General features: G+C 34.2%; 3 protein-coding genes across 18 annotated transcripts in view; all 3 read left to right on the top strand.

The window, feature by feature from the left end:
• The window catches only part of LOC127848556 (cysteine-rich venom protein ENH2-like), a 110,908-nt gene that overhangs the window by 17,260 nt on the left and 70,168 nt on the right, over positions 1-23,480 (top strand). The window lies entirely within an intron of this gene.
• Positions 4,678-8,502, top strand: LOC127848560 (cysteine-rich venom protein ENH2-like). Its single transcript, XM_052381097.1, has 9 exons — positions 4,678-4,727; positions 5,241-5,328; positions 5,653-5,798; positions 5,960-6,045; positions 6,545-6,645; positions 6,938-7,048; positions 7,598-7,640; positions 7,969-8,042; positions 8,230-8,502. The coding sequence occupies exons 1-9, from the start codon at positions 4,716-4,718 to the stop codon at positions 8,451-8,453; spliced, it is 885 nt and encodes a 294-aa protein (XP_052237057.1). The 5' UTR covers positions 4,678-4,715; the 3' UTR covers positions 8,454-8,502.
• The window catches only part of LOC127848553 (A disintegrin and metalloproteinase with thrombospondin motifs adt-2-like), a 126,511-nt gene continuing 112,882 nt past the window's right edge, over positions 9,852-23,480 (top strand). For 4 of the 16 annotated variants that reach the window (XM_052381069.1, XM_052381085.1, XM_052381084.1 and 1 more), the window contains exons 1-6: positions 9,852-9,940; positions 10,089-10,133; positions 10,257-10,336; positions 11,095-11,166; positions 11,306-11,435; positions 11,953-12,075. In XM_052381069.1, coding sequence (XP_052237029.1) covers positions 9,931-9,940; positions 10,089-10,133; positions 10,257-10,336; positions 11,095-11,166; positions 11,306-11,435; positions 11,953-12,075 — 460 coding nt within the window. In that variant the 5' untranslated portion in view covers positions 9,852-9,930. Of the gene's footprint in view, positions 9,941-10,088; positions 10,134-10,256; positions 10,337-11,094; positions 11,167-11,305; positions 11,436-11,952; positions 12,076-12,331; positions 12,503-13,325; positions 13,503-23,480 lie in introns of all 16 variants that reach the window. The other 12 variants (XM_052381075.1, XM_052381086.1, XM_052381087.1 and 9 more) reach the window with 8 other exon arrangements.

The raw sequence follows: 23,480 nt of genomic DNA on the forward strand, positions 1-23,480 counted from the left end.
TTAAATGTATCCAGCTTAAAATTTTTAATATCATTCATGCCACTTCAATATGTATTGCTGACAGGAATGTTTACGATAGGAAAGTCAAACTTTAGCAATCACTTTATTTTGACCCACTTTCTTTTCATGTAGACCATATCTGCAAAAGGGTGGCACATAATTTAAGGCGACTCACTGACGAAAATTAAAATAAGACATATTCTACCAAATAAAAAAAAACAACAACATGTTATTTGTTATTTGAAACACAAATGTGTACTAATAAAATAACTCTTTTTTACAATGTAAAAAAAACATCAAACCATAAAATGCATGAAAATATGGTAATTATCTGAAGCTTGGATATTACTTTTGCAGGAATAACTTCTTATAAATCTTTTATGAAACTGGGATAATGTCCTTTATGACACAAATTGAAAAATTAAAAAAACATTTATTATCGTAAATTCAAACTTCTTAAAGGAAAAATAAACTGCAAACACTTTAAAATATATGTCTATGGAAAATGTAGAGTGTTCGCTTATCGACCCCCTTACGAATTCACCTTGGATAAAAGCAAGCGGTCGTTTGGAGATATCTCAGTTATCAGAAACTGGGGATTAACGGTTGATTTTCATTTAAAATACATATGATAAAATATAACGTATTATTTACATTGGGCGCAATATGTTAAAATATTGATTTACAAACGATACTATATTTGTTATTGCAAATTTCACTTAATGAAAGTCAAAACAATTATTTAAATAGTAATTATATTCAATAACAATATTAAAAAAATATTTGTCAATTGCTGAAATTTCAACGCCAGATGTGGTCTGGTAAAATAGATGTTTGGAGATACAAAATGCTCGTTTTAATTATTGTTTTGCACATGGTACCATTTTATCGTTCGTGTGTCGTATGAATAGATATATTCGCGGGAAATTAAAATGTAATTAATTATGTCACAAATAAATAAAAACGAGTATTTTGTATCTACAACAATCTATGTAATCATACCACATCTAGCGTTAAAATTTTGGCTATTGCTATAAGGAACACTGACTATTTAGGTGTTAACTTTATTTTACGAAATACTTAACGAAATTTTCGTTGGTTTTGAGCGTTTTTGAGTTTTTAAGTAAAACAAGGGAGTAAATTGTTGATGAGGCATTTTGATAGCTAGCATGTATGCACGCTCATTCTGTATTTGTATATTTTTTATTAGCGCTGTGTTAAATGTTTACTTCAGATGGATATAGTGTTGTTTGCCCTCTGTTTGCTGGCAACAGGTGCGTAAAGCGTCTTCTTTCATCGCCTTAGTTATTATGTACTTAATGTATCCAATATATATTATGATATAGTTAGCTGAAATTGAATCCGAAATCACACAAATAGGAAACATCAAATATGCACATGCACTCCTCTAGCGTTCTTTTATTATATACGTTAAGTATGTACCTATTATGGAGTTTCCAAAATATTGTTTAAGAAAGAGAGTAATTTGGCTGTTGGTGTTTTTTGTTCAATCAGGCACACTAAATGACGAGAAAATTCTTACACGACAGTCGTTTCCATCTAACTAAATGGACAAGTAAACTACAGATAATGAAAGTGCAAATTTTCAATGAATGTCCGACACTCGCTTGTGCTAACGTAACTATTTTATGGAAAATCGCAACACACCGATGAAAATTAACTGTTTTTTAATATGAGCCATCATTAAAGGAACAAATGTCTCACTTTAATTGAACAGCATCAATTACACACTATAACACTGTTATCACAAAATCGGTTTTCTGTGAATTGGAATGGCTGAAAAGTTGTGAAGTTTTTCTATTAGTTTTTTTTAATTCCTCACATTGAGATCACAAACATACAGGAGTTTATCGACAAAGCATACACCCAGTTATTGCATTTGTTTGTTTTCTAATGGATTTGAACTAGAAGCAAAATCAATTTAACATAAAAGGTGCTATAACGCAAGTTTTACTAAATCTACAATCTTATATATAATAAGTGTGTGTCTTTTTTAATAAATTTATTTCTTGTGCTGTATGCTGACATTCGAGGGAACATTCAAACCATATTAAAAATACAACTGAATATTTAATATGTGTTCAATCACCAAACTTGGTTCACTATAAGATCCATTTATTATACATGCATTATTCTTCAAACCGCATATTTACTTAGCTCTTTTCGGGATGACTTCAACGAAGTATCAGTTTGGTATGAACTACCCGCCTTTTAAGTTTTTTTCCCTCACAATCAATCAGTCGTCCGTAATGCGTCGAGCATTGTGAACACAGTCTGCATTTCGTTCTCATTCAGACTTATCATTTTGTTAAATCATACTGTACATAAACAAGAGGTAAAACCCCAATACCATATCAAACAGTATTATCGACTGTGCATATTGCAAACTTAAAAGTTCACGAATTCTTGAGTAATTTAGCACGACTTTCGTATTTGAAGAAGGCCACAATGACTCAATTGAAGTACCAACATAGATACAGATTTTCTAAAAGCACACATTTAGGTGCATGTGTATGTTCCTAGAACTCACGACTAAAGATTTATGCAGAATCAATTATGTAGGGCCATTATGTAGAAAACATAATCAAATATGGACACGATCAATATAAATATTTATGTGTAAGATGAACAAATATTGTGGAGTGTGTGTGCGTGCTTATAGAGACTCCTTATTCAGGCAATATTTTTGGAACTAGTGCAAAATAATAAGCAGATCATAGTAGAAATATTGGATAACTATTTATCGCATGTATGATTATATCTCTCTCTTCCTAATTGTATTTCTTTTGTTTTCGCACTGCGAATCGCATATTTTTTAAAATTTGTGTTGTTTTTAAGGAGAAGTATTGGGACAGGTACCGCCAAACCTAACGTGTTATTCGCCAGTAAGTAAAACTAATTTAAAAGTAAAAATCACATGTTTTTTATTAAGCCAGGTTTTAACTAGCCGATTAAAATACATGTATATGCCAGCATACATATCGTGATACCCCTCGTGATACATCACGAAATTGTAAATGTAAATTTACCTGTTTAAGTTTGACACAAAGGGTTATGTAATTCAATATCATATTATACACAATTTAAGGATTACTTATTTCTAAACTGAATGTATTAAGGAACAACAAAATTTAGACAAAGTGTCCTGAAACTATATTAATATTAAATAAGGAAAACAGATGATCAATCAAGTTTTGTTTACAACAAACGTTTTTTAATATATATATTAACTCGCATAGAAAAAAGGGTTGCGCGCATTTTTAGTTCGAAAACAATACACTTCAAGTGTTGCTTATATATACATTGACTTATCATAAACAGAACTTAACTCTGTAACCGTGCGGATTAGTTCAATGGCAATTATATGATACGAAAACGTAATCTTCATTTTTTATCAAATTTTACGACTGTGAGAACTTAACGTTTTGTCAAGAGAGAATGCAACGATACTAGAATGATAAAATAAAGTGATAAATGGTTCAAAATGAAACAAAACAAACGCTTATGCGTCGGTATATAATGATAAATATCTGAGTCAAATGAGACGTGCCCAAACTAGTACTTGTTCAACGGAGTGAAGAGTTCTCAACCAAAACGGATTAATCTCTTAACAGATACTCATCATACTTCAACTATATTTCCAAAATTGCAGAGCATTAAAGAAACTGCATTCAGACGGGTTCACTGAATATCACGTGCAGAATGCATGTTAACACTTTTGATCATTGAATATATAGATAGACCATATATGGTTTTATGGAGCTGAAGCGGTACTAGACCCCTCTTTAACCCATGCCTAGCGTCTAGAAAAAAGGCCTTGGCAAAAAGCGTAGACCCTGATGATGATGCGGCGTCTCATCAGGGTCTGCGCTGTTTGCTTAAAGGAAGTTCTGTAATAAAAATATTCTTAATATAGAAATAATTATACTAGACATCCCTAATTTTAGAAATAAATTGATTTAATTTAGAAGGATGGAAGAGTCCACTAGACATAAATGGGTTAATGTATAAATGATCTTTCTAGAACGGCAGTAGTTTCTGGATGCGATAGCTAGTAAATGTACATATACCGTAGTTTATATAATTTATCAGTAAGAATAAACAGAAATGAACCTTGAATAAGCGTAATCGCATTTGTTCAATCCTCCTCTTTCAGAGACCGTTCAATCCAACCTGTATCGACCGGTATGCGGCATTCCCTGGTCATCTCAATTGTGAAAACCGACCATTGACAGGAAAGACGATCAAAATATCAGACACAGGTATGCCGGAGTGGAGAAAACGTTATGTTAAAAAGCTCGCATACCAAAAAGAACTGTGTGTTAATCGTAATAAAATGTGATTTTTAAGAAGTGATTTTGTACAACGGTGAACAAGTCCACGCAACGCTGAGAAAAGACCTTGTGATTATTTATTGAAATAACAAAGATAAAAACAACACATTTCTAAATTATCTTTCCGTTTCTCACGATGAACCATTTGTCTTCTTTTTGCAAACGTTGTCCTACTTCATAAACAACTAGCAGATATAATTATTTTTAAAATAAACGAACAACCACTAAATGTGTCTATATGGCTGCGTACCATGTTCTACGTTGAGTTCTCTAAATCGACAACTACTGTATGCTTTTGTCCCAGACCTCGCAACCTTGCACAACGAGATCCGAACCCATGTATCTCCCCCAGCGGCAGACATGCGGCTTATGGTCCGTAACGTTTATATTAAATTTTTTTTTCCTATTTTCTGTATTATTCGCATTTTTTCGCTCCTTCTTTTTCATGCAATGGTCGCTCAATATTATTACAGTTATTTTTTTCCCTTTATCTTATCAACTCTCCCTTTTTCACATCGCTATAAAAAATGTACGTTTGAGTGTACACATATTTTTGCTATTATACGCACAATGCTAAAAAACCTATATGGCTGTTTTTAGCGGTATAACATGAGTATTTGTCTCTAATTAAAATTATTACATCATAACTGCAGAACTTGTTAGTCAGACAGTAAAAAAATTAACATGTTAATGATAGTTATTATTAAACTTAAACGTTAAGCTGCAGTATGAAACATTTACGTTAATAAATATCTTACTGTACACGGGTTTTGATCATCAACGTATACAACTTATCCGGTATTGCGAATTGTTAACGGTACATTTTTATTTCAATTAATCCAAGACACGCAAGCAAGTTATCGTACTATATGTGTTCACTATTAGAAGGAGAACCCTGGCCTAAGTAGCACAGCAGACAGATGGGTACGCCGATGCACGGCCGATAGTACTTGGTACCAGCGAACGTCGCCAGGTATAAAACTGACACAAGAATCTTATCAGGCAGTCAGATATACATGCGAAACACTTTGAGCTCATACAAAATGTAAAATGCTTTTATTTTCATCCTAAATAAATTTTCTACGGTTCGCTCGTTTCATTCAAAAGATATTGCAACATATATTTTCTTGTTGACTTTGAGGGGAGATGAAAAACAAGAAAACAACAATCATTTGCTCTTTTTGTAAATCTAAGCCTGTTGAGGGGGGTCGTAACTAAGTAATTAAATATTATTTTGTAGAGCTTTATTTATATTCGTCAATGTTTATGAAAAATATGTTTATTTGACACAAAACAGGTGGATATATTCTTGGCCAAAATCATCTGTACAGCAAATCATTCATTAACTGGACAGATGTCGTAAAAACATGGAAGCAGGAAAAGACGAATTTCGCTTACGGCTCAACGGGAAATAACGCGTCACTGGTTGGAAATTACACACAGGTAATCAATTGACATATTTACCTTTTTAAAAGTTATGTTGCATGTTAACTTCCGACATTCAACTTTGAGATGATTATAAAGTGCGCTAAAATGATACCTAAACCAAACGCTGATTAAATATATAATTCATAGAAAGTAGAATCCAGTTGTCCTTTTTCCAGATGATTTGGGGTGAAACCTCATCTGTTGGATGTAGCGCTGCAAATTGTGGTACTTTCTTCATCTACGTCTGCCTGTATGCTACCATGTAAGTTAATTACCTGCAATCATTTCACATAATTCGTTTTATCGGCGACATAATGTAGAGTATCCCGAGATTCTAGAAATTTTCGATAATTAGAATTAGCAAAGTTGCTGTCCAAAACTGGTCTCTGTCTATGTTATAATATCTTGCAACAAAACAAGGAAAATGATATACATCATTTTAGTCGTGCTCTGTGAAAATGGGTTTAATGCTTCTGCTTAAAGTTTCGTCCCAGATTAGCCTGTGCAGTCCGCACAGGCTTATCAGGGACGACACGTTCCGCTTTTATGATACTATTACTATTATGATTCTGTTTAAAGAAAGTATCTTCTTAGCAAAAATCAAGTTTAGGCGTAAAGTGTCGTCCCTGATTAGCCTGTGCGGACTGACAAGGCTAATCTTGCGCAACACTTTACGCACATGCATTAAACCCTCTCACAGAGCATGGCCCATTTATGTTTTGCAATATAAATGATTTAATTGTATTTTTTTACAATTTTAGCCCTAACACCCAGCCATTAGATAAGCCATACAAAGAGTCTGTGTCAAACTCATCGTGCGACGACTGTCCGGGCCACTGCAATGCAAGCACCCACCTCTGTGGTAATACATTTGTAAAAGTGCTTTTGTGATAATAAATATCATCATCAATAATTTGTGCATCTATATAGTCCAAACTGTTATGTTGAACATGATGTATAGTCTGAATGCAATTGAATCGAAATATTGTATATTATTATTTTATAAATGTAAAATATGTATTCCCTAGTCTTGTTACTACTAACAATCTAAGTTTCGCATACATTACTCTAATACATTGGTGCACTGTATGAATTTAATAGACATGCGAAGTATCATATTTATGTTACATTGATCGCCGTTGTGTGTTGTACAGACTACGGTGGATTGATATGCCTCAGCGGGTCTAAGTTGAACATGACTACATACACATGTGATTGCGTGTCAACCGTGTTGCCAGGAACATACAGTGGCAGTGAATGCTCGTGTACGTACACACTGCAGCTTACTGAGTTTTTAAAGGACTTGTCCATGAACTTTTGTGGACTGACTGACAGGTTGCAAATTTCTATAATATTTGCTTGAAATTTGCCGTTTTCTACAAACTAATTCGTTTATTTTTGTATAATTGATACAAGTTGAAACGTTTTGTCAAAATTCTAATATATGTTTATATGTATAAATACAATACATAGTATCCATTATTTCTAAACAGCTTTACTGTGATTATTATCTTCGTAAAATATACGTTTGTAAACTAAATATAAAAACACGTTTGTTACAATTGAGCACAAATGTGCAACAATTAATGATAGGTTTATATTGTTGAACTGTTGTGCATGTCAACATGCAATCGATGTTTTGAAAATTTCTGGACACTATCAAAATGATTACTCTCGGCTTACATTTTTGTCAAATGAAAGTTTGTTTACACATAAGTTATATTTTGAACTACCCATCACAGCAATTACTTATATAGTGGATGAACAATGTAGACAAATCAAAATAATACATGCGTTATAATATTTTACTTCAGTAAACTGCGTTGGAACCAATGACATCAATCCAGAATGTTCAAGGTCACAAAACAATACATGCGTTATAATATTTTACTTCAGTAGAATGCGTTGGAACCAATGACATCGATTCAGAATGTTCAAGGTCACACAATAATACATGCGTTATAATAGTTCAATTCAGTAAACTGCGTTGGAACCAATGACATCAATCCAGAATGTTCAAGGTCACACAATAATACATGCGTTATAATATTTCACTTCAGTAAACTACCTTGGAACCAATGACATCGATCCAGAATGTTCAAGGTCACAAAATAATACATGCGTTATAATATTTTACTTCAGTAAACTGCTTTGGAACCAATGACATCGATTCAGAATGTTCAAGGTCACTACGTGGCACATGCGACACGAACATGCACACGATGTTCCGTTGCCCTTGGATGTGTAACGTCTGTCCGTGTAAGGGAAACACAAAAATAGTTGTTATTTTTGTACCAAGGTTACAAATAAGCACCCTTAATCGTCACATGTTTCTCTTAAAACGGAATAATTTGGTTTCATTACGCATTGATTAAAGTTACCAATGGAGTCAACATATAGCAGTTAGCTGTTTGCAAGATGTAAAATAGTTCTCTGCACTTTTCAGACTCGGGTTCAAGTTGGAACGTCACTGTTATATCACGGATGCCATGGGAGAATGGTCTTCCGTTGTGCACAACAACGACTCTCGCAACAACTCTGCGCATTGGCAGCAGCGGCTCGTCTACTTCCTTTCCAGCGCAGCACAACAGTGCACCTACTGCAATGTCACGACCACACGTCATGGGGACATGTTTCACTGTTTGGTTCATGTTCGTTATGTTTTTGTAACACGTGGTAACACGTGGAAATACGTCTCGTAATACCAAGACCTTGTTGCAAAACCCCCTTGGTACTTCATATGTCCCTCGATAATAGTATTGTCTTACTTTTATAAAAAATATTAATGTTTATATTTTGCTCTGAAACGTGCGAAAGGAATGTCAAATTAAATGTATGTGTTCGAATATGTACGATTCAACGAAAACTGTTGTTATTTTAACAATGCTGTTGAATTGAATCGTTTAAACGAGTTGTTTGTACGCATTATTTATTTACATATTCGGTGTTTTAATTAGTATAATTACAAAATATAATATGAACATATTATGTTTTGTTTTATATTTGCGAATATTTACCAAATGAAATTTTTCATTTTTACAAAGATAGAAAGTCACATAGTAGTGTTGGAAAGTGCATTGATTAATGCGGAGTTCACCATTAAGATCAGAACAGTATGCGTAATAAGCCGTAAACGTTTAAAGCTACTCTACCTGTCACCTAAACGTCATTTGGTTAGAAATAAGTTAGGTAGTTAAACCGTGTGTTTGAACCCCACTTCACAGTTTTCATTTAATGGAAGTGTATGCGTTTCGTTTCAAAAAGATGTACTAACGTAACGAAAGTCCTAAATTAAAATACAATATTGTAATTAAAAGGACAACTAATTAGTACTTTATACTATAGGAAATGGATCGACATATGTAGGATATATATCTTAATTGTCGGAGAAGTAATCCCTATGTCACTATAGATTATATAAATACCAGAAATTTGCATCATAAAGACATGCCAATGACAGAAATAAAACATGACATCCAACGCACGATATGATAATAACAACAGTCAATAACGCCTAAATGAACCGCACTCATTCGTTTAATAAGAAGATAAGGAATATCTCTGGTAAAAGAGAAATACATTGCGATATGAACACTTAAACCTGAATTTTAACCAAATACACAAGAAAATAACTATACAAAGATGTTTAATTCAGACAATGTGCACTCCTCGCTAAATGTTATATATGGGTCTTCGGACATGCCTTCTTGTCATTATGAGCATATGTGACACCAGGCTATCCAATAGTTATTTCATGGCATTAATATAATATATATTATAAAATAGTTATTTACCCTTTGGTGGTGGGTATGGTGTCAAAATAATGTATTTAAATATCTAAATTTACTATGTTAGGGAAAATAAATGAGATTATTTAAATACTAATAGTATTTAAATCAAGATGAAAATACATGTACCATACATACATGCAACTTGAAGAGGTAAGAACTAATTTGATTGTGTGATAGCAAAGTTTCGTAAAACTTTTCTATGGTTTCATCAAGTTACTTGTTTCCATGTATGTAGGACATTTTATACATTCATCCAGTGTAATCTCTGTCACAGTCACGAATGTCAAAAAGTCAAACACGTTCCCTGATAAGACCAATTGTTTCTTTAAAAGGAAAAGGGACATTAAGGCGGAGAAATGAACATAGGTAGGTTTCATGTAATAAAATATAATATGGTAGAAATTGGATTTGTTTTATGGTAGTAAAATAATACAAAATATTATATGTAATATTTAATAATATATAAATATATTGTTCTTTCAAACGTACATGACGGGTTTGTTCTACGTTGCAGGAGTTTGGATTCCACTGGCGATTCTGTGCATGATTAGAGTGTCAGGTATACCATTTAATTCATATTTCATTCCATTTAAGTACCGTTTCAATATATGTTTGTATGCATCGGATACCTTAAAATGTTTAATTTGTGTTAATCTTTTATTACTTTTAAATGTATTTCCAGAATGCATAGAGTGTTTCAGTTGTCAAAACATTGCTGATCGTAATGAGTGCAGAAATACTTCACAATGTTCCAGTGGTCAAGTTTGTATAAACTTTATTCGAAAAAATTTGGTATAATGCCAACATGTGTTTTGAATCCAGTTGAACGTAATGCATAAAAATGAACACTTAAAATCACCGCTAGCGCAAAATGACCCGATTTTATTTTTTAAACATAATATAATATGAATATTTAATATACATGTTGTATAAAAGTGTATGTATCAACGTTCTTGTTTGAAATAAATATGTTTAAACAAATTGACCCCAACTAAATTACTTTGACCAAACAGGTTGACCTTCAAACATTGGACCACAGACAAGTTTTATTTATTTCATGAAAAACAGAACATTAAATTTGAAAACCGATAGATGGAATGTGTACTAACAAGTGTGTCTTGGTGTCTTATTATCACGAGCATATGAATTGTCATAAGATTCTTATCAAAACTAAGAGAGCAATGGTCCAAAATAGAAAAGCAAATAACAAAAAACACCAAATCTGTATAATTGAAAGAGAAGTTTGTCTTCTTGTTGTTTGCAATCACTTGTATTGTTCTCTATTTATTTTGCGTTCAACAAGATAATTATACATAGGGAACTAAATACATGAATGTCAACGAAAGGATTATGTTTCTTGTAGTCCGCACTTCCTCTAACATTATTTAAATACCGTCAATACTAAGCGAGATAACTGTCGAAAAGGGAATATGTTTATAAAGAAATATGATAACTATAAAACCAGTTCGAGCATCGTTCAATCTGTCTCATTAATAAACAATGTTTTCTGTTTTGACAAGCAGTCCTGCTCTTTACACATATTCCAAACTGACTCCGAATTACGCTACACCATGGGATGTCAAAACAATCAGGTAATAAATATTATACTATATTATTAATCTACTGAACATTTTACAATTACAATTGTTGCATATAATACATTGTTTGTGCCTTCTTTGAAACAGAAATCTTGGTGTTGCACCCATGTATAAGTAATTAAATACATTGCAGTTATGCAGTTCCCTCGCTGTTAGCCCACACAGTATAATCGGTCGCTCCATCCAGACGAGACAGCAGTACATATGCCATGAATGCTGCAGTACTGACCGATGCAATGAGAACCTTTGCTTTCATAAAAAACGTTAGACCTCAGAATTATTACAAAACAATTGATACCACTCATATTCGATTGAAACGGTTTCCCGAATAAAGCATCAACATTTACCAATGGTCGACATTTCATTCCTCTTCGGTTTCCTGAAGGAATAAATTTCGAATGAGATTCAGTAAAATAGTCGTGGCTGAAAAAAATTATTGCTATTTAGTCCATTAATTATGTAATGTGTTCGCTTCAATTTTATTTTAGTTTCAAAACTCGGTTTTCATATCACTTTTTTTCAACGCCAATGCCATATCGTTAAAGTGTTTTTGATTAATCTAATAACGTAAGAACTTGTTGCTTAATTAAAGCCATGAAAATATATATAATCAGTCGTTCATCCCATACTACAAGATAAGGTATATCTATCTGATCGGGATTGTACAATAAATACGATATATAATTAATGCGAAGAAAGTATTAATGTCACGCCTATTGTTGCTTAAATTATTTTTTCTTTAGTCAACTTTGATGTGTGAACACGTGTGCCTCTTTGCAGCTTCCGAGTGCACTGATGACGAAACACTCGACTGCGCTCGATTAAATACCCTGTTTAATGTCTGCGCAGATGTTCATCATGCAAAAATCACGTGTCCAAAGTTCTGTGGCCTGTGCCAACTCGGTAAGATCACATAAGAGATATGAACAATAGTTTTCTGAATTAAAAAGTCAGTACGTCATGTTTCCGTATTGTTTTAAGAGTGTAGAAAACCTTGATAAAATATTACACAATTAACGATATTTATATTTAATTATAGATAACGTCCCATCTCATTCAAGCTTAATTGCATTTGTCGTTCCTCTTACAACCGACATGGCTTCAGAACTTACATCGGCTTAGTATAATTATTTCAAGACTGATTTATATTTGTACGCAGTTGATGGAAACTGGGCGGAATGGGGCACGTGGACGCAGTGCAGTGTGACGTGTGCGAATGGCACACAAGAGCGTTCACGCACCTGCTCTGATCCGCCCCCTAGCAACGGTGGCCTAAACTGTTCTGGACCAGCTGTTGACACTAAACTGTGCACAAAGCAGCTTTGTCCAGGTTAAATAACATTGTTTTTACGTTGATTTAAAAACAAACAAAATGGTATATATCGTATATAAGCGATTTTCATAGAAAGTGAAGTCCCAATACGTTTTGTAAAACATTGTAAATATTACATCAAGTCGAACATACGCTTCTACAAATTATAAATGCCTTCTATAATCCAATAATAACATTTTAGCTCTCAAGTTAATACGATTTTTTATTTTGTTTTTGAATTGCATGTTGTACATTATCACGTTTTTTAATGTTCGATAAATTAAAATGTATAATTTGTCACATTTATTCAAATCTTTAGTGTCCAAACCGGATTAATCTTTACAGCAAAATTAAAAATAAGTAACGCATATTTCTATCACTCAGTGCATGGAAACTGGGCGGACTGGTCCAGTTGGTTTAGTTGTTCAGTTACCTGTGATGTTGGACTAATAAAAAGACAAGAACCTGCACCAATCCAACACCAGATAGATTTGGCGACAATTGTTATGGCGATGCTAGCGAATACAATGTTTGCAAAATCGATCACTGCATTGCTCCTCGTAACAATAATATATTTTAAGGCTTTTTTATTTATACAATGTGTTGGAAGGAATTAACTCGCAATTTATATACAATTGCAGCAACGAACAAAAATAAAAAAGAATAACTTTATTTTTCAATGGCAACTGGTCAGCCTTGACATAACGGTCCAGTTCTTTTAGTACGTGTGATGGAAGATGTATTGTCGCAATTGATTGCAATTTGTTTTTACGTGGGCAACAATGTAACACAATAGAAATGATCTGCCAGCTATCGTTTATTGCTTGTGTTTCTACATCAGTGCATGGCAACTGGTCAACATGGTCCGTATGGTCCACTTGTTCTGTCACGTGCAATGGAGGACTTCAGAAGAGATCAAGGACATGCACCAATCCTAAACCGAACGCTCTAGGCGACTATTGTTTCGGTGATAATAGCGAATACACTGTTTGTCAAAATCAACCCTGCGTTTCACCAGGTATGATTAGTGTAGTGGACGTCAGTTTTGCAATGCATATCTGTTAAAAGAATGGTGAAATATACAATTAATTGACAAGGTTGGTCTTCCACTAGTATAACGGTTAAAGTTACTTTATCATCTTAACATTCAGATCATTTCTAAAACGCCACAAGCATCACCATCGCAACTATAAGCACAACTTAGTCAAACCAGTCTCGAACATACATGAGTCCCTAAAGATCGACATCTTGTTGTAAATAAAATTTACTTATGGACTACAAACAATAAAGGAAAGCACGGTCGGTAAGCATCACTTAACGATGGGTGAATGTTGAAAGTGTAAGTGTAGTTGTTTTGCACACTTGCGGGTTTACTGGATTTTGGCAGATGGTAACAACGTTGTATGAATGACTCTGCGTGTCGCTCTTGACGTTATATTTCGAAAGGTTGATGCTAATTCAAACTCCGCGCAGTTTTTACATCCGCCTGGGTTAAAGGGGTCGTATCACGTTTTGGTAAATTGAGAAAATTAAAAAAAAATGTTTCAGATTCGCAAATTTTCGTTGTTGTTATGATACTTGTGAGGAAACAGTAATACTGAAAATTTGCCATACTCTAAAATATTCATTATATGCATCTTTTGACGATTTGAAAACCTGAAAATTATAAAACGTTTCAACGCTAAACGATTGAATAATTTGGAGAGTTCTGTTGTTGTCGTTATATTTTGTGACACTGCGAATTGTTTATATAAAGTATAAAACACATCACTCATTGCATGAGCGCGGATGGCCGCGTGGTCTAAGCATTAGACTTTTACTCCAGGGGTCAGGGGTTTTAGGTTACTTTTTTCTTTCTTTAATGTTATTCTTGTGTTTTTTTACTGGAGCTTTTTTATTCCAATATTTACATATATCAATATAAAGCATTTAATGACAAACCTCAATACATGCCAAAATCTGTTAAACAGGTCCCTTTAACGGTAGCAACTGCATTTACAATCCAAATACTTTCGTATCTTGAATATCTATTGGCCTTTTAGGCTACCTACACAAGGGCGATATATCGTGTTAAATATATCGTGCGTCGCCGCGACTGTCGCGCAAAATATCGTGCGTCGCCACGACTGTCGCAAAAAATATCGAGCGTCGCCGCGACTGTCGCGAAAAATATCGTGTGTCTAGTGTCGCCCTTGATGAAAGAAGGGCGAGATTATAGATGGCACTATTCGGATTCCGTAATGTAGGACAAACAATCGTTATTGTTAGCTAAAGTTACATTCCATTTAAGACCTATTCACATGTTTTCGTTTTAATTTAATTCCTTCTTTATTATTTGAAAGCAAATGAAAAACTGTCGTGAAACAATTTGATCTACATCCGTAAATGAAAATAATACGAAAAGCTTTCTACGTTGAATAAATTTCTCATATGGCTGTTACGAATGTTATTTGATGAAAAACTCCTATGTTTGATAAATAATGAAATACAAAATAGTTAACATAGCTTCGGAGTTCGATTTATCATATTGACCCATTAAAAACATTCCTGTTGAGTTATGATATAATAGACAGCTATCACACCGCCGCCATATGTTAACTGCTAAATAGTTGATCAGGCAGAATTTGATATAAGCATTTTATATTTTGTTATTTATTTAATTCTAAATCATTTTTTTCATATGGCCATCAAAATTGTACATTCATACTCATTCCAACTTTTAACAAAAAGCATACTTACCTACATTTGGTATGTTATTTGACAAATGATTCTATTATACATTACAGGTCATGTTGCAGCATTCAACGCTCACGGCTTCCATGAGTTGTCAAATAATGTCAATGCATTTCCCACTGTGATCTTCAACGAAGGCAATGCGTACAACCCCAGCACTGGACACTTCACAGCTCCTGTGGACGGGTTATACTACTTTACTGCCCAAATCTGCGTTAGGCCCGGGTCGAGTGTTTACTTTTACTTGGAAAAGGGCAGTGAAAGCATGAGCGTCAAGGTGCGTCTAACAGCTACCGAGGATCAGCAAGGATCTAGCCACAACGCATTATGTGTGTCTGCTGAAGTCTCTGTGAAGCTGATAAGGAATGAGCACGTGTGGGTGATGATGAACTCGCAATACACCACATCACAGATAAATGAAAGTGGTAATAATGTGTGGAATTTCTTTACTGGAACGTTGATTCAAGAGTTCTAATAAATTCGTGAACTTAATGTGGTGTGTTTATTTCATCAAAGTTGTAGTAGTGTGTATAACACATATGTATGGTACAGTATGGCATCCGTTCCTTAGTATCAAACACTCCGTCAGTAGTTGCAACACCCGAACTATTTGAACCATCGTTCATTAAGCATATTTCATAGACCATGCTTCTGAGCGAAGATTGAAAATACAGATTTAACACAATCATCTTAAGTTATTTTTTTAAATATTAGTAGTAGTGTTGTTATTATCGTCGTTGTTCTACATTTTATTAATGGCTATTCTAGCGCGTCACTGGTTTTCCTGAGATCGTTATATGTATTTTAATTGCGTAGCAATTACAATAATTGTTTATCGTACTTCAAACGACTTGCTGGTGCTCTATCTGTATACAAATCAACGGCGTGAACGTTGAGATGACACAAGAGGATTTATGCGAGATTTCAGATTCATGTACCGAGTACTATTAATATGATCTAAATCTGGGTGATCTTTTCATTCATGTAAGGCTTGATTGTTAAATATATTCATTTCGACCCTCTCTATTTAGCAGAAAGTCCAGTAGAAATTTAATATTTCTGTACGTTATATTTTGTGTTGGCCTAAGAATTACCTGTACTGTTGATCGGTCAGTTAAACGTATTTCATATTAAATCGGATCAAAAAGGGTTGTTCGAACAAAGGTTGTCTATAATTTCAAATAGCTATTAAAATGAATAAAAACTGTCTTTTTTGTAAATTTATTAAATAAAATAGAAACTAAACATGCATATATAATTGGGAACCTATTATACAATTTAATGAATCTATTCACAAAATATAACATGTTTTGTGTGTGTTACATTTTTCTGTTAACATATTATTTATAAATGCGATGTAAAATGTACTAATACAATATATTGTAATCGTCAGAATTGTTTGTTCGAACATTTTATAATTACAATGAAATTAATCGATTGAAATAGGAAACACAATAACTCAAGAAATACTTTTATTAAGCGAGTGTAAATGTATTGTGATGCTTTAAAATTGTTATCTCTATTACACCATTAAGTGAGCTCGTGAACAATGCATTTTGAGATCATTGCAGTACACGACGGCGTAAGAAGGATCATGTACCAGATACCAAGCGGCAGGAGAAAATGAATATCGGCACACTTGTAATGCATGCCCAGCCTTTTCCATATCAATATCAATATCATAATATTATAAATGTAATTTTGTTACTATGTATAGACATGTATATTATAATAGTTAGTAAACTATATCAAATTTCCTATTTAAGTTACGCGAAGTATTTTTAATACAGAAAATCACCACCATACAGTTCACTTGATAAAAAAACAACATCGAAATTCATACCTCTGACAAGGAAAGAAGAGCTCATCTTGCGAAGAGCGTTTTAATCGACTGGAGGCCATCTTTCAACATCGTCATCGCTATTCGCGATACGACAAACTGCTAATATAAGCCAAATACTGTCGTTTCAATACACAAAAACATAGCATTTGACAATCCAACCGTCAAATGATAAAAAATGTTCATTATTGTGAAAGTCTAGCGTGAATGGCAAAGAACTACCTGTATCGCTTTATTTTATGCGCTTATTAAATAAATTATGTAAGTTTCAATCCTCGAAAATATACATTGCATTTATATTACAAATGCATCAAGTTAGCATTCAATATAGAATGAAAACCAGGACTGTATAATACAGCTGATACGCCGCAACATTTTTTGGCTTATCAAATAAAGGTTCACCTAATTTCTGTATTAGTGTTCATTATTGTTCTGTTCATAACAAAGAATGTACAAACACAAATATAAAACAAATGCCTGCACTGCCGTTGCTTGTTATGATGACGAACCAAACAGTTCGAAACGCCAGAACTGGAATCTACCCAGCTCCTGTTGACGGGATTTACTACTTAACTTCGCTAATCTGCTCCTACCACGGAATCATTCTATACTTTTACTAATCGTGATACATCGGCTATCTCCGGATTCCTTCTTAAGATGGGAACAGGCAAAGAAAGCATGAACATCAGACGGCTACATATCAATACAGTTATATGAGCAGGTCATGTTCATCGGCTTCCACCAATGTGAAGCTAAACAGGAACTAACATGCTCGGGAGCAAATGCATTCAGGATACACCTTATCGTATATGTATGGAAGTGGTAAATTCGCTTGGAATTCTGTTAATGCTGATACACGAGTTGTTTTTTATAATTTATTCGTGAACTTTCTAAAAGTAAGTTTATTTCTCCATTTAATGTGTATGATAAATATAGTCTAGTATCCGGTCAAACGTATCACGTCAGACGTGTAGGAAAGCATCATCAAATCGAATACAAGATAGTTGTTTGTCATGTAATCTGCTTTTAAAGATCTACTAGTCCAAAGGTTTATTTAAATTTCGTTTCGCATTGAGTTATACTCCGAACAAGAAAATTGAAGAAAGGGAAATTGCTCGATAAATCCTGAAAAGAGAGTTGATGTCCTTGCACTCTGAATATGCCCATCAAACCGTATGTTCTGTGCTTATATGAATGTTCATTTCAATCATTCAACACTGACCGAGTTTTTCTCTGCACCATACGTGAGACCGGTTGACATACGGAAGGGCGAGGATGGAATAAGAAATAACTGTATGATTCTTCAGGGGTGCATGTAAGCACAAGCGAATTACTAGAAATCAGGTTAGGATCGACCTCACAACGACCGTTATTAAGATCAAATACGCATTTACAGCACTCGAACTCATTGCGCCGTTTCGACTTGAAACAATTATAAACAAGAGGTCCAAAAACCCACGGTAGCTCACCTTCGCCTTCGGAAACTAAACTGCTCTCGGCAGAGATGTTTCTGAAACCATTTTCAAACTTGGCCAAAATATCAACAAGAGAGTAAACAAATTTTAAGTATACCCATATAAGGAAAAATGCCCCGGCCCTGTTTTTCAACGGACGTGAACCATTTTAAACTCCGTCCAGATAGCATTAGAACTAATCTTCTGACCAAGTCCCATGAATATTTCACTATAATGTGACTTCTAGAGTGTAAACAAGGTTTTATTATAGCCTTGTACGGAAAAATGCCCCGCCCCGTGGCGGTCATATTTTTCGACGAACCGAAATCATTTTTAAACTCAGCTGAGCTATCATTAGAACTAATGTTATGAACACCATTTGTAAAGATTGGACCATACATGTGACTTCTAGAGAGTAAACAAGGTTGACTATAGCCATTTAAAGGAAAATGCACTTAACTGGAAAAACTCGCGTGATTTTATCCAGGAAAACACCTGACCATGTCACAATGCATGGGCATTATTTCAAGCAATATAGAAATACCAAATACAGTTGTTCTTGTAACAGGTTAGGCACGCAACCATTGTTTTTTTAAGGAACTTTCTGCATGGATGAATCAATTTAAAAGATACTTAAATCAGAAGGTAAAGAAGATTTCCCTTATTTGGTATTCTCCCTTATATTCCGCTTTAAACAGACAAAGAAAAACTTAACACCGTCTGCAACTGAGCGAAGTTTTGAAACACTGTGTCCCTTGAATAATTACCTTACTGCATCAGCTCCCCTACAATGATTTGAATAAGTTCCTTTCACTCAAATTTCAATTAAAAAATCTGACATGACTCGCATATCAATTGAACGATTGCAAAGTATACCTTGAGGCATTCGACCTTATTTGAGCATTTAATATGGCTCTTAAAATTGACCTTAAATTAACCAAGGTATGCTTACTATTCAAACAAAAACAAAGAACATCGATTGAACAATCGCAGCATTTTACTTATGCTAATACAAACATAATACGTTAATCTTGTTTGACATTTATAGAAAACGAATTATTCAAAAGTGTACTATTTACTATTGTTGTATAAAATCTATAATGTTATAAAGGTTTTCTAATAAACCCAAATTTGTGCTGCATCTGTCAAAAGTGTTTATAAATGCTGCAATGAAAACTCTGCCCAACAATTTAGCATCGCATGATTGAACTGGTCTACAACTAATAGAATACTATAATTTATTCATGAAAATTGGCTTTGAGGGAAACTTAGAGTCCTGCGAATACTTATTAATCTTCAGCAATGAAACATTTACCAGTAGACCATTACTTTATTTCACTATTTCTTGTTTCTGAAAAAGCGATTGCATGAATATTTGCAAAAAAATGAGCTATGAATGTTATCCTTTAAATAAACATGTGTTTACTGAAATTTCAATGACATCTATTTCGACTGCGTAGACGTATGTGTGTGTTTTAAATGACTGAGGGCTGTTACTTGTGTCAATTAATGAATCGCTGTGGAAATGTTTGGGTTTACATTTCTCTTGCATTTAAAACCAAAGGTGATTATTTAGCAGGTGTGTAAAATATTCGAATATGTGAAATTGAAAGATTTAGAAAATAGCTATGAACTAGTGTCGTTCGTTCAAAATTTAAAGTTTAAAACAAACCAAAACAACTAACGCTGTGTGTGTGTCTCTTATGATAGAAAGCGATTCATAGTATTACAATTTTCTAACTGTTGGATATATGGTTTCTACTATAAGAAAATCCAACATTTTTGTAAAAACACACTAATTGCACTAAAGCTCGTTGTTGATCTGAAAAAATTGTGATTTAATGCATTTTATGCATGTAAGAATAAGAGACGTCACTTTAACATTCAACAATAAACAAAATTAACTATCCCGCATGTATTTTATCTGACCACTTGACATGTTAATGAAAAACGTGTCTAATGTGTTCTTCAAATGTACGATGAATCATCGGGCAAATAAGATAACGCCAGAAGGCTCACGACTTCGTGCAGACGTTGAGATATGAATAGAATGGGAAATTATCTATATTATCTTAAATGTGACTTTCGTTCAAAATGGCAGACATTTATGGTACTCGTCCTATTTCGATTACGTGAGCCTTCCGTTGGAGTAATTATTTTGAAGTTGTCGCAGAATATACAAATCGGAATTCTACCTTTAAATTTGGGGAAATTCATGTCCCGTTTGAAGCAAAACGTTATCTTGTAAAATGCATATCCTTAATCATACTGCGTGAGTCTCCGCAAACGATCAAGGTTGATAATTGACGACCTCGAATACCTTCGAGAGTGCTGCAAGAATGCGTCAGGTTATGATACAATGGTACGATGGTACTATGAATGTCATTCCATCTCAGAAACTCGTGGCGACTCTTTTATAAGCAACATTAAATCTTACTTCTGACATATCGAAATCATGTACTGGGGCGACGATAATGTTTACCAAAAACTGATTTGTCTTTAGACATATTAAAAAGTAGTAACGCTCGATGTTAAATTTGGATTATTAAAGATTCTATATAGATTGTGTTTATCGTTGACAGACAGCAAAAGTACGTCGTGAGCTAAAGCATTAAGTCATCAGTAACAAAAGAAAGTTACAATTTGTCTGGAACCTTTTTGTAAAAGCTGTGGCTGGGGCTTTAGTGGTCTGACAGCAAGTCATCATTATGGAACGCGTCTCGTTGCAAGTGTATTACACATACATGTGAGTGAATTACTTGCGGTGTATGTAGTAAATATAGTATCTGCACGCGTGTTCCAGAGTTTGCCGGGAATTCTGTGCAGACTCGAGCTTATCTAGCATGATGTGCTGCCTTAACCCATACGACCCTCCCTACCAACAGCAGATGGTGTTCTAGATTTACACAATCCTAAACATGTTATATCTTCCTTGTCTGAGACACGGTTATTAATGCTAGTAGAAGGATTTCTCTTAAAAATATGAGGATACATATTTGCTTACAATAACAATAAATTGTATTTCTGAAATCGGATAGAAAACATATGTATGCAAAATAAGGGCTTACTGTGTCATTCGCACAAGGTTTGAAATTCCCTTACACAAAATCTGGCTCAAGGTTTTCCCTTTTTTTACATTACGTACGTAATTGTGGAAAACTTTTCAACCCAGAGAGAAAGAGAATAAAATCGAAAAACTTTATTTGCAATGGAAACACAAACACTAGGAAACCATATGAGTGCGACTTTATTTTTCAAACCATTTATAGTAAAACGGACACTTAAGTAAGTCTCCAATGAAATCCAACCATCGCACTTTTAATGAATGTTATAAGCTGTAATACAGTTTTATGAAAAAAAAATGGATAGTGAGAATCTTTGTGATTAACCGAAGTGAACCGCATATGTGATTCCAACTGAATTGAACTCATTTTAATCTAGCACTTACTGTGTGTGTGGGGGGGGGGGCAACTTTTAACTGTGTTTGGCTGGCTAAACCGGATCCTTTTATTATCATATGAGTCTCGATCTGGGAACCCCGTTCTTAACGCAACTAGAGTTTAGATAAGGACAGGCTTCTTGTATACGAAATATCCATAAACGAGGACAGTACAATCTCTTAGAACACTTAAAGAGCGAGGCTCTTGAACATGTGCATCTTTGAGATAAGGTCTGGGGAACAAGTCACGGGCGTAGGTTCATGTAGCTGCATATACCTTGTAGCACGCGACGTAATTTGGACAATGCAAAATATTAAGGTGCAATAACGTGTATCATTAATCTTAGTGCAATAACGTGTATCATTAATCTTACTTAATTCTTAGTAAACAAAACAACCAAAATTCAAATAAAACATTAGATGAAGACATGTATTCACACACCGCTCCAAAAACTGACACTAATTTTCAAATATTTGCAGCTCTGCAGTTCCGATGCCGTTGACCCCAACGGTATCATTGGTTGTTCTATCCAGACAAGACAGCAGTACTCTTGTCATGAATGTTGCAGCAGTAACCGATGCAATGCGCAGCTATGTGTTCACACTAAACGTATGCGTCATGCAGGGGTTTATCAATAGGTTTTGCATTCAATATACAATAAAGTTACCTATACAAGCAATGAATTGGTCAACTGTTCTAAAATATTTATACTTGAACCTGAAGGTGAAATTAGCTTAGTAACAAATCAAGGTCGTAATGCAGTTAAAATCATCATAGAGTTTGAACTATAAAAACTAGCTTACTATTGAAAAGCTGAGCATATAGATTGTTCAAATACGCTTCAAGAGTACACCATCAAAATAAAACACAATATTTGGAAAATATGGTTTATTGTATTTGAAACAAATGTATGACTCGTTATTGTATTTAAGCAACATCGTGCATTGATGACGAAACACTGGACTGTGCCCGTCTGAACTCTCTTTTCCACGTCTGTGCAGATGTTTATCACGCCAAAATCACTTGTCCAAAGTTTTGCGGACTCTGTAACCTCGGTAATAATGTTGCATTCCAATCAAAGTGTACATGTATGTAAAATAAGATGTACTAATCTTATTTTCAAATTTTGATACATATCATATTAACATTCAAAGGTAATAAATGATCATTATACTACAATTACAGTTGATGGCAGTATGGGGTGCGTGGACGGCATGCAGCGTGAGCTGTGCCAATGGCACGCAGTCCCGCACACGCGACTTCTCTAACCCGTCACCCACCAATGGTTGGCTCGATTGCATCGGGCCATCTGTTGACTCAAAACAATGTTCTTACCAGCTTTGTCCGGGTAAGCCTGCTTTATTCCATCGTGTGTTGTTTTTTTCGTCAATTAAATGTTGATTAAACATTCGACTTTCAATTAAAAACTATGTAAAACAATGACAATATAATTTTACATTTAACCATTATCTTAAAACAATTTGCAAATCAAACATCGGATTTTAAACGAAAAACGTTCTTTTCCAAGT

Source organism: Dreissena polymorpha, chromosome 10 (assembly GCF_020536995.1).
Source record: "Dreissena polymorpha isolate Duluth1 chromosome 10, UMN_Dpol_1.0, whole genome shotgun sequence".
Classification (NCBI taxonomy): domain Eukaryota; kingdom Metazoa; phylum Mollusca; class Bivalvia; order Myida; family Dreissenidae; genus Dreissena; species Dreissena polymorpha.

Coding starts and splice junctions, on each gene's coding strand:
- LOC127848560 (XM_052381097.1), top strand. Junction 6,046..6,544: donor GTCTGCCTGTATGCTACCAT/GTAAGTTAATTA, acceptor TTACAATTTTAG/CCCTAACACCCAGCCATTAG. Junction 7,049..7,597: donor CAGTGGCAGTGAATGCTCGT/GTACGTACACAC, acceptor ATTTTACTTCAG/TAAACTGCGTTGGAACCAAT.